The 12,182-nt window shown below is 53.1% G+C and overlaps 1 protein-coding gene across 1 annotated transcript; it reads right to left on the bottom strand.

The window, feature by feature from the left end:
* Positions 1-7,288: 7,288 nt before the first annotated feature.
* Positions 7,289-11,179, bottom strand: RASSF7 (Ras association domain family member 7). The gene is made up of 5 exons (XM_074149770.1): positions 11,077-11,179; positions 9,976-10,880; positions 8,835-9,003; positions 8,036-8,146; positions 7,289-7,320 (listed from the first exon to the last, which is right to left on the bottom strand). The coding sequence occupies exons 1-5, from the start codon at positions 11,177-11,179 to the stop codon at positions 7,289-7,291; spliced, it is 1,320 nt and encodes a 439-aa protein (XP_074005871.1).
* Between the last annotated feature and the right edge of the window lie 1,003 nt (positions 11,180-12,182).

Raw genomic sequence — 12,182 nt, 5'->3', positions numbered from 1 at the left:
CCGCGGCGGCAGCGGGGAGCCTGTCCCGGGGGTGGGTGCGCGGAGCTGCAGCCCTCTGTCCCCGGGGCGCGGCGTGGAGCCCGGGTGCGGCGCGACACCCCCCCCCCCCCCCCCTCCCCCCCCCCCCCACCTCGCGGCATCCTTCACGCTGCCCGGTGTCTCCTGTGCTGCAGGTGGGCCCCGCCGCCCCCCGTCACTCTCCAGGAGCAGGTGAGCCACTGACTAACGCACATTGTGCTCTCGGCGACTCCACTGTGCGTGTGACAGCGGCTAACCTGCTCCTCGGACATCGCTGTGCGGCCGCCTCGCCTCCTCGGACCCGCGCCTCGACGCCACGACGCCTGTGTCCCCTCCCCGCCACCCAGGTGAGGGGCTGCAGTGTGCAAAGGAGTTGCGTCCCCTTCCTCCCCCCCCATCCAACGCCACTGTCCTGCCTCTGGCGGCTTCCCATCCAGATCCCCGACCCGCAGTCGGTAGCGTCCTGCAATTAGCCACGCTGCACGGTGGAGCATGAAAAGATTTAATGCCTCTTGCAGCGGGGCTTGGTGTGTCCGGTGGGAGCAGAGATGAGGGGAGCGGGCCATGGTGGTGCGCGGGTGCGAAGAGTCGGTGGTAAAGTCACAGAGGAGGGATGGTGTCTCCCCCTCACTCCTCCCTTGCTCTTCTCCAAAGTAAGTGCGTGCTAGCGGACTCTGTACCAAGTTAGAGAGACGCTTCATCCCAGCTGGTGACGTCTTGATACCCAGTCAGTGACTAATTGAACTGCTATTGCCAAGGGTGTGTTAATAGAAGAAACCATGCCTGGTATTGCCCTGGATGAGTCACCTTTAAAGAGAGACTCTCTAGTCTGTTCAAAGAAAAAGCAGAAACAAGCCTCGATTTCCTTTTTCATTGCTGTTTTGTTTCCCATCCCACCCCTCACCTTTGCTCACCACTTTCCGCTTCTTGCGCCACAGCTCTGTTGGCCCCCCCAGCCTTGGCCAGGCACTGGCAGGGCTGCCTTGCACGATTGTGCTGTGATGTCACGCAGGGGACTCTGACTTCATGGCCCCAAGGAGCAGGAAGGCGAGCTGGGCAGGGACTCCTCCAGCCGCCCGGGGTGACTGTCATTAGAAACGGAGGAAGTGACGAAGTAGATTATTTCTCCTACAATGTCCTCTCTTGTGATTTTTGGGCTGGTGAAGAAGCTGGGTAGTTGAAAAGTGTCTTTTTTTGAAGTGCAGCGCAGCTTTTTCAGCAGCTCAAGCTCACGATAACCAGTAAGGAATCACTGCAGCCTGCCGAGGTTTCCTCAGGCAGGGCTCAGGGTATGCTCCCTCTTGCTTGGGCTGCTCACGTGTAGCCCTGGACCATTGTAAAGGCTTGATCTGAAGGAACTGGCAGTTCTCTGGTCAGTAAGTAGTTAATTGCACGGAAGGCACAGCAATGTCCTCTGCACAGATAAAGTTTCTCACGCAGAAATTTTGCCTGTCCCCATCTCTCCTGCCTCTACCCATTTGTCATTTCTCCCTCTGGGCTCTGGAGAAGCATCTGCTCTTTCACAAGCAAAATGAGCTCCCTGTGTGCCCTGTGCAGACTGGGTGAGTCCAGGGTGTTCAAACACGTTGGAAAGAGAGGAAAACTGCCTGAATTTTTACCAAAGTTGCTTTCATGCTTGTTCAGAAGCCAAATGGGTGTTTTTTGATGGGGCGGTGGGTGAACAAGTTTGCAGCTTTCTCAGCCCCAGAAGACTTTCTTCCTCCCTACATGCACCTATGTGCACAGTGGGAAGATGCACCTACAGCATCTTCCCACTGCTGGTCCTGAGCAGGCGAGGGCATGGTGAAGCTACTTGGAGAGCAGGGAGAGGAGGAAACCTGGTGCAAAATACTCCTGTGTATGAGTGTGTCTGCGAGCTGAAACTGAAGCCCCGCAGCCTCCTACCGCCCCATTTCATAGGTTACTGTGCATGTAACAAACCTGTACCTGAAAATGAAGACACTCTGTTTCTCTTTGAAGAAACAGCCTTGTGTTCGGGACTCTGCTGCCTGATGACTAACCGCTGGAGATGCCACTAGTAGAAGCAGCTCCACGGGTCGCCTGGCAAGACTTGTCTCAGTTCCCATGAGCAGCACTGTGGTATGAATGCTCCCAACTTCCTGCTACCTATGGAACCATCCTGCTCAGCTTCAGTAAGCAAAGGCAAGGGGGTTGAAGTGAAGTTTGTTTGGTTTTGCTTTTTTTTGTGTCTCTCTCCAGTAAGTGGCGGGGGAGCATACAGCTCAATTCCTGTTTTTAACATTCTTGCGGCATGATTCAAAACTAACCTGCTGTGCTGTCACCTGAAGTCTTCAATAAATAGTGCAAAACCAGTGTTTGGGTGCTTATTACTGTAATGCAGGGTGCCAGACTGCAGCTGAGGAGGAAGGCTGTGCCTTCTCAGTGACATGTTTGGTGTGCCCTGCATGCCCCATGCCTCCCATCTCTTATTTTGCCTCTCTTACCAGTGAAGGTGGCCTGAAAAGGAGAGTGGAAGGGTGTGACCTGGTTGTCCCTCAAGTGGAAACCCCAGCATTCGTGCCTTCACCCCTGCCCTAGCCCAAGAGCCCCAGAGTGCTCCTGAGCAATGAGAAAATACACCGGGGCTAAGATGCTCCTTAATTTCATGTTTTTCAGTAGCTAAAGACCAATACTCAGCCTGGTGACAAGAGTGGTTGGGTGCTAAAAGCTCTTGCTCAGAAGTGATGCTCTAAGACTTTTGGGGTGAGGCAGGGGTGTACCTTATAGGAGGCAAAGATGCTGAATGTCAGGCCCATTAAGCTGAAGGGACTCTTTGTGGTCCTCAAAGATTTTGTTCTCTTGTTTCAGTGCTTCGCAGAGGGAAGCGAGCAGGCCTAACGCTTCAAGCACCGTGCTAGGAAGTGCCTGTCGTGTTCTGTCTATAATGTGTCCCAGTGGCAGGTCCTACGTGGTGAGCCTTACCAAAGGAGCAAGCTGGTCTGCGAGGAATAGGAGTACATAAATTGTTTAAGAGGAAGTCAGTTAGCTAAATGCAAGCAGGGACTTACATAATACATCCTAAAAAAAAAAAAAAAAAATTTCTGCTGGCAGGAGGTTCCATTGGGAGAGAAACTTGCTCATCCATAAACGAGAAAATTTCCCAGCCTCCTCTAGTGCTTGATGATATTTATTTTTTTCCAGGGCAAGGTAGAATGCACTCAGTCTTTAACCTGATACAGAGAAAGGAAAATCATCATAGGGAGAGCAGACAACGCTCCCTCCATGGACATACATGCCAGTTCAAATAGTTTCTCTTCTCCATCTGCAGTGACCTACCCTTGCAGGAGCTGTGTGCCCAGAAGCAAGCAGCAGAGCATCTGTACACCACTTGGGGAGCAAAACCAACAGGCATTTTCTCCTCCAGTCATTCACACCTTTCCTTATGTAACTGGTGCTGAAGCATGTGCTTTAAAAGCTGCTTGCCAAATCCAGGGGCTGGGAGGCAGCACAAATGCTTCTAGTGCTCTGGATGAAATTTAGCGGGGGAAAAAAAAAACCAACCAAACACTGAGGAACTCGTACAAATCCACAACTGTGAACTGAGGGTGTTTCAAGTGTCTGCAGCTGTGCTGCCCTTGAGAAACCGTACTGACCCGGGGCTGTGCTGGTGCCCTGACCACCATCTGCGGAGGATGCCTGGCCTAACGAGCCAACACAGTCCAGGGTAGATGGGTGAGGAGCTGGGAGCCATTTTTCTTATGCAATATTAGGAAAAAAAAAAATAAAAAAAAATCAGGTAGTGCAAAGAGGAGAAGAGCCCCAGGGAGGCTGGAGGTGGCTGAATTACTCTCCTGAATGGTGCCTTGTGCTGACAGAGCCTGGAGTTACCTTGCAGATTTATTTTACTTAAAAAAAATAATTATATACATATATATAAAATGATGATGCTGGGACTGTTTGCCAGTGAAAAACCAGGTATATCCTCTGCTTCATGATTTTTTTGGTTGGCATTGGAGCTGGTAGTAAGAAGCATCGGAGGAGGGAGAAGCCCTGAAGCCTGTTACCGCCTACCGCAGGGAAGGAGGAAGCTGCCCCACAGTGCCTGAGGGATGTGGGGACACGACTCCCCGCTCACCCAGGCACAGCATCCTCGAGCCACCCGGTACGCTTGGATCCCTGCCTTGCCCGCGAGCCAGTTGTTCCCTCTCCAGTACGCGCCGTACGCTGGGCTTTTGGTTTGTTTTTTAAGGGAAAAACCAATAATTTATTTGCTTTGTTTTAATCTCATAACAATGAGTAATTCCTTCCTACTGCTCTGTAGTGGCCTAGAAAAGGCCAGCATCCTCTCCACTGTAGCAAGAAGGCTTCTCCCAGGGCATAAAATTTTAATTAGGAACAATCACGCAGCCTTGAAATGGGAATTGTGAGCAGCAAAAAAGTCAAACCATCAATAAAATATTCAATGGCAGAAATGTATTATTGACACAGCCTTTAGAGCAGATAAAAGCGGAAAGGCGGGGAATCCAGAGCGGGTATCGAGCCTCGCTTGGTTAAATAACGCGTGGGGACCTGCACGCTTGCCGTGCCATTGCACACTCCCCATGCTGGGAGGAATATAGGTCACCCGCGGGTGGGGAATTTCCTAAGGTAATAAATGAGTTTGATTAACGCCTCTCCCCCCACAGCGGTGTGCACCACAGTGCGGGGAGAGCCATTAATCAAAGTTATTTAATACCTTAGAAATCAGCACTGCCTTTGCAGCAGCTGGGTGGTGGCTTAGAGAATACAAAATGAAAAAAATCTGCAAAATGCAACAGCCTTGAGCTGAAAAACCAGAGTTAGCCCCCAGCCACAGTGCTCTCCCTAACCCCACGCCTGATTCTCAAACCTCAGTAGAGGACACAGCCAAGTCAAAGTGTCCTCCATCCCATGTGGCAGTTCCAAATCCTACATCCCAGTCAAGGGACATCAGTTGCAGAGCCAAAATCTGCCATGATAAATGTCTTTTAAACCCTTATTTCTCCCCCCTATCCCCCCCCCCAAGTAAAACTGGTGCTGGTTTGGCTGGTCAGATCATGGCTGAACAGAAATAACGGGCAAAAATAATAATCAAATAAATAAGCAGAAGCGCAGGACAAAAACCCATGCAAAATCAGATCCAAATTAATTTTCTGCTCTCTTTTTCCCAGCAGGAGGTGCTGTAAGCAATGACCTTTTTCTCTTTATTCCCATTTATTTTGCAGAAGACAATGCTAGAAATGTAGCCCCAAAACCAAAAGACCTGGTTTTTAGCCCACAGAAGTCGATTTTTCAGGGCACATGGAGAACCTCACGTAACACCCCAAAATCTGGCCATGTCCAAGGCAAGCAGGTTTTCTGAACCTGCTTTTCAGGTGTTTTTCCCCCAAGCAGCACTGAAATGCTCTTTACAACCTCCATCACCCTCCACTCCTTTTCTTAGCAAGGTGGGGTCTCATTTTAAAGGCAAGAGAGTCCAAAAAACGAGTGTGAGAAGCCCAAAAAGCAAGCAGGGGAGAAACTCCTTGATGCGGCTGCATAGAGCAAATGTATTTTTAACTCATTTCGTCTGAGATTTAAGGAGGGGACATTCCCCACTCCCCCCAAAAAGAAGAAAACCCTGATGTAAAAGAAGGCAGCTCCCCAGTCGTACCCAGAGATGCAAATATACCAGCGCTCTCCCAATGAAGCAAACTTTAATCCTTCATCATCACTTGGCCAACCTGCTGAGCTGCAGTGGCACCTCGAAAACCAGCTTTGAGAGGGGCATGTCCCTGGGACCAGAGCCCAGCAGTGCCTCAGAGAAAATGCTGATGGGGAGCAAGAGCCGATGCTCTTGCTTGTGGTTATCCAGGTGCAGATGGAGGGGCTTCAAGGCAAATGGGAGGTCCCTTACCTGCTCTCATCTGCAGCCCAGCGCCATCTCCTTCGCCTTCTGTCCTCAAATGCTCCTAGCTGCTGCTGTGCATTATTAAAATGCTGCCATGTTTCATCCCAGAGATGGCCACCCTCTCACCAAAGACAAGCTTCATCTGCTGGTTGTAAAGCACTTTGTGATTTAAAAACAGAAAAAAAAAAAAAAATAGAAGAGCGTATGCATAAGATGCATTTGGTCATAAAATACTTACAGCTTTAACTTGGCAAATGGAAAGAGATGGCTTGGAAATGAAAGAAGCAGCCGTGGGGTATGCAAACTGCTTGGACATGCCCATCGGGCAGTGGACTAGAAGCCAGTGGGGATGGCTTGCCCTGGGCCATAACAGCACACACACGCTCACTTTGCTCAAGTACTTTCCCAAAGATTTATTGAAAATTGGAACCGCAGCACACAGTATTACATTCGTACGGGGAAAGCAGGGTTTTACAGCAAACACTGTGCCCGAGTCACATTTTTTGCATACAACGCATTGAGAACAGACTCAGGGACTTCCTGCACAAACCCATCCCCTCCCCAAACTGCTTTGGTTTCACAATTAAAATACAAGGCGACCCACTAGGACAGATGAATAAAAACTGAGAGAAACTACTGGCCATCAATGAAAAAAAAAAAAAAAGAGCAAAAAAAAAAAAAAAAAGGTGTCACCAAGAGCATTTTGGTCCTGCTCCCCCCCACCCACACCACCATCAGGGAAGGGCTTATTCTGCGATTTTTTTTATTTTAGAAACAAGTTGGAAAATGAAGTGGATTTAAGAAAAACAAGACCCCACTGCATGTTCCCCATTCCCCTCAAGCCTGGTCTGTGGCACTGTGAAAAGGGGGTTTCTACTACAGGTTTCTTATAACAATAAAAAAAGAGGGGGGCAGAAATTCGTTTTAGAGTTGCTCTTGTTCCTCCCCTGCAGCCAGTGAAGAAGCTGTTTGTCATGGCCCTGCTTGCTGCAGGGAGATGCTGTAAAACTTGTTAACTTGCTCCATCCAGGTGAGCCTCCAGGCAGGGGTCCACCACAGCTTTGCTTCCCTACTCAAAGCAGCAAGGACTCTTCTGAATGCACGATAGGTCTTTTGAGGAGGCTACGGGGAACAGGAGCACCACTGTTTTCTGCTGAATATAGAAAGCACTTTAAAAAAAACATAGAAGAAGGGGGTCGCTTCCATCCGCAGGGGAAGAGGGCTGCTTTGTGTTGTTGGTCTCTGTTTTTATTTTACAGTCTGTAAAAATACTCCATCTGGCCGTCCACATCCATTCACAATATAAAGCAGTAAAAAATATATATATTTATATATATAGAATATGGTTTATTTATACAGTTACACTTGCAAGGCAATCGATCCTCCGCTGGCCAGGCCCTTCTACCTCCAGATGCTCTGCCTGCTTGACACAACTGCAAGACAAAACAAAAACAACCTGAGCAACCCCATCTTGGTGGGCGAGTGCTCAGGGAAAGAAAAGGGGAACGGAAAACAGGGCATATGCAAGCGTAAAGCCTGGACTGGGAGATGGACATGTGGACACCGCAGCATCTGGTGAGATGGACATTTTGGGCCAGGAGGGGGATGGCAGCAGGGTTTTGCTGAGGGGATGGTGACATGGGTGGGAATGGGATGCCGGGATGCAGGCAGCATCACCACAGTGGGTAGAGACATCACAGCTTGCTTTTCCAGCACCCGAAAATGTGGTGCAAGGTGGAAATGGGGTCACAGGAGGTAGAAAGGGTTTTGGGCTGAACTGGCCCCCAAGATGGAGCAGAAGTGACTCCTGTAAGAGATGGGAGCCAAATCCTCCCCATCTTAACCCTAGCAAGGTCTTAGCCCTGGGGGATGTGGGGCAGCAGGAAAAGGGGTAAAGGAGCATCCTCTGCAGCTCCTGGCAAGGCAGAGAGCTGGACTGCCAGGTGTGAGCCCCTGGCAGCAGAGCAGAGGCTGCCGGGGTGTAAGCTTTGCTCTTCCTAATGGCATCTATAAATAGCTCTGGCCTCTCGCTCCCAGCACTTGCTCGCTCTCTGCTGCCCATTTTGGGCAGCAAAATCCTTTCCCCCCTTCCCACGCATCCTCCCCAGCCCAGCTCACACTCCTGGGGACCTGCTGGGACATACGCACCCTCGGGGTTCAGGCTGGACACCAGGGGCTCTGGCAGGGTCCTGGGATGGCTGAGGAGCTGCTTGGTGCTGGACCGGGGAGGTGAGTCGGTGCCGGTAGTGGGAGGAAAACCTATGGGATGTGGAGAAATGCCCAGCTCAGTCAGGGCTCGTGCCTCCTGTGCTCGCCAGGCATGCCCGCTGCAGTGCCACCAGGCAGCCACATCACCCTCTCTGGGTGCCCTGGAGGAGAAATGACTGGGTCCCTGTTTTCCCGTCCCCTTCCGCGAGAGCCCCCTGCCACCTCCTCTCATCCCTGCACGGATGTGGATATAGCCCCAAGCACCACGCTCGCCCTTTCCTCACCAAACACAAAGAGGTCATCGGTGGCTGGAGCCTGTCCCCATCAGCCCACAGGCCCTGGGGGCTGATGCTGGCCCTTGGCCACCTGCTTTTTGCCGCCGCAGTGACATGCAGCAATGCTGCAAAGGAAAGCTCCCTGCGGCCGCCCCAACCCCAAAAGCAGCAACACGGGATCCGACCCCTAAGCGTGGCTACAAGCAGCTCTGAGGCTTCAATGGGGAGGAGGAAGGAGCCCCAGGGCCGTCAAACCTCAGAGACCACCCGGGGTGGTGAGCAACTGCTGTGCCAACACCAAAACCCCATCCCTGCTGCCTAACCTCAGCGCCCAGGGCAGAACCGGTCAGCTTTGGGGCCGACCCCCTTGGAGGGGGTGCTGACCCCCTTGGAGGGGGACGCAGGGAGTGGGCAGGGGTCCCGCGGAGCAGCCCCCGCGGCCGAGCCGGCGGCGGCGTGCTGACCTCCGTTTCTCCGGCAGGCTGGCAGCTCGCGCGGGCTCGGCTCCTGCTGGGCATCCTCCTCGGACCTGGCCTGCAGGACAGTCACCGTGGCCCCCGTCTGCTGAATAAACTGCTGCAAATTACACTGCCTCAGCTCCTTATTTAATTCCTCCAGCTCTTGGGTCTGGGCCTGCAAAACACACACCAGGGGGGGACAGGGTGAGCTACACGTCCTCCCCATGCCCCAAACCAGCTGACATATCCCCATCCTGGGGCTGCTCCCCCTGCTGGGGCTCACCCTGCTGGAGCCGGCAGAGGTGACCTCAGGCGTAATGTGGCTCTGCCACCCCTCTCCAAGGGGCTGCAGGAAGCGGGGTGCCCGGGCTGTGGGGACAAGGAAGGTGCTGTTTTGGGAACAGCCCTGCTTTGCTGTGTCTCCACAAGAGGGTGCGAGCAGCCGTCAAATGGCGGCCGCCACGGTGCTGGGAGATGCCAGCCGCAAACAAGATGCTCAAGACGGGATGCTGTAAGCACGGCTGCCCTGGGGAAGGGCAGCCACCACCGCCTGGCTGGGCAAAAGCTTCTCCCTTTTGCTCCACTGAAGAAGACTCGGTGGGCAGCAGGCAGGGGTCACACAGCGCCTGGACAGGTGAGCCAGGGGCATCACGGCTCAGCCCCACAGTTGCCATCTCCACACTGCACAGCCACCCGCGATGAGCCTGAGTCCTTGCACAGCTTGCATGGCTTTGTGCACAGGCACCGTGGGGACCTACGCTACTCCCCTCCACAACTCCTTTATCCATCAACCTTTGTGCCAATGCCACCGACCCCGCAACATGAACCATTTGGTTCAGCACCATCATCCATGTTGGAGCTGGGTGACGTTGTACTCCCCACGCACCAGCCAGCAGGAGCTCTAGCCCAGCCCCAGCTTGCACGGAGAACAATGGGTGTGGGACTCTGTCAGCTGGGCAAGAGTGGTGGTGTGCTCCCAACAGCAGCTACAGCTGCTAAGCCACCTCCACGCACCCAGTCCCATGCTCACCAGCCAGGTGGGGTGGGACCAACTCAACCCATCAGCCCCATGCCACTGGAAAGCTGGTCCCATCCCCTTCCGAAGGTCCCACCACCCCATGGGGCTGCTCAACCTGGTCCTATCTACCTGCAGGTTCCTTTCAGCTTCCTCCAGGGCCTTCTCCACGCTGGCCAGGTTGCTCTCCAGCTGGGTGCCTTGCTTGACCTTGGCCTCCAGGTCCCTTTTCATCTTGGCAGCCATATCTTCCAGATCTGTGGGGCTGGGCGCAGAGGTCTCCTTCCCCCTCTTGGCCCTCTCAGCCATCTCCCACTGGATCTCCTCCTGCAGGGCTTCAGTCCGGGCACTCAGCTCGTAGATCCTCTGTGTGTACTCCTCCAGGCTGGCCCGCAGGCTCCTAACCCGCTCCTGCCGCTCCCGCTCACACTCCTTCTCCAGCCGGAGCTCACTCTGCCAAAACTCCTCCTCACCCAGCTCTGTCTCATTCCTCCGCACCAGGTGCTCCAGGTAGAGGATCTCATCCTCCTGGCCAGCAAGCCGGCCGCGCTCCCAGAGCCGTAGGTCCGTCTCCAGGGTGTCCCCGTGGGCCTCTAAGGAATGCAGCTGCTCCTGCTGCCGCAGCACCCTCCTGAACAGCTCCTCTTTGGAGGCTTGGACAACCCCACCGCCCTCCAGGTCCATCCCTTCCCGTGCTTGGTGCCTCCAGCGGCTCATGGCAAACAGGTCGCCAGAGCCTGTAGGACCCAAGTTGAAAGTCATGGATTTTTTTGACTCCCGGGAATGGGGTACATCCGTGCCGGTGGGCCTGGGCTTGATGGGCAAGCTGGCCCGCATGAACGTCCTCTCGGGAGCTTGGGGAATGCCCTCTGAGGAGGGCCGCTCAGCCACGCTGGGGCCCGTCCGCCGCAGGACAAACTGCACATCGTTGGCATACTGCCCGCACTTGGCCAGCGACTCCAAGGGGCATTCCAGCGGCAGCAGCTGCCGCTCCTTCTCCCGCAGCTTCTGCACCAGCACATAGCGGCCCGTCTGACCTGTGAGGAGGAGGTGAGCATGTCAGATGGGGAAAGCCATGGCCAGCAGTGGTGTGCTGAGGCACCAACTGGTGACATCCACACCACCCCAGAGCAGGAACCCCTATTCCCAGGAAGCACCTGCAGGTGGGGCATCCGCATGGCAGATGCCTTCACCTGCAAAAGGGCATCTCCCCAGCAGATGGAGATGGCTCACCGATGGCCCGTGCCAAGGCGATGACCACTTCTTGGCAGGTGGTTTGCTCCGAGACACCGCAGACGACCCTCTGGATCCCGTCCACCCAGACCTTCAGCTCCATCCCCACAGCTGCCAGGCCTCAGGTGTGCTGGGTCATTGCAGGACAGGCTGCCTGCAGAGAAAAGAGAAACCAGGTTTCCATCCCAAGCTGCTAGTGAGGAATACAAGCCACTTTAAGAGTGGCATCATTAAATCATCTTTAATGCCAGCATCTCATAAGGTGCATCCTACACCAAGCAGTTGCTCACTGCTGCCCTCCATCCGTCTCTGCGGCTCTCTCTCTCTCCTTGTGCACAGATTGCCTTTTTGTTGATATTATTAAAACACTGATGTTCATTTGCAAAAAGAAAAAAAACAACAAAAAACACTACCAATTTTTTTTTTTTTTCCTCTCATATCTGGGCAGCAGGTTCAAATCTTCTCATGGTGGGAAATGATGGAGTTTGTGGGCCTGCATGGTGTCCTGAAGATGATGTCCAGGTTATTTCTGCTGCAAGTGCAGACTTTTAATGGGTTTGATGGACTTTCACTGTGATTTCCTCTGACAATTTGGCAGCGCAGCACCGAGGGATTTTCCAAACAGTATTGGAAAAGTCTGCCCACCCTTGCAATGGGATATTGAGAGAAGGTGCAGATAATGCACACTTAAATATTTACCTCCATGTCAGTTTATCAGAGAGGGATTAAGAAATCAAAGTAAAGCGTCTTTCTGCACAAAACGTGACCAAAGGTGGGGTTTGGGAGGGGGAGCCAGGCACGAATGCCCACGTCAAAGCCCAGGCTCCCAGGGGACCCTCTGCCCAACACTCGGGGCCCAGCCCAACTCCCACCTGGTGGCTACTTCTTCTGCATTATAACAACACCCATTAGTCCAGGTGCACCCAACCTGCTGCCTTTCCAGCAGCTCAACAACTGTGACAGTCTTAAAAAATCCCCAAAATAAAGCACAAGCTGTAAAGAACTCAAATATTTGAGCTTACAGTGTTTTCAAACATAGTGCAAACAAAGATGTCTTTGTCAGAGACATGGACAGTGGGATAGAGTGCACCCTCAGCAAGTTTGCT

The sequence above is a fragment of the Numenius arquata genome, chromosome 6, assembly GCF_964106895.1.
Source record: "Numenius arquata chromosome 6, bNumArq3.hap1.1, whole genome shotgun sequence".
Lineage (NCBI taxonomy): Eukaryota > Metazoa > Chordata > Aves > Charadriiformes > Scolopacidae > Numenius > Numenius arquata.
Note: the sequence above shows the minus strand (reverse complement) of the source record. Positions and strands in the feature narration are given on the sequence as shown.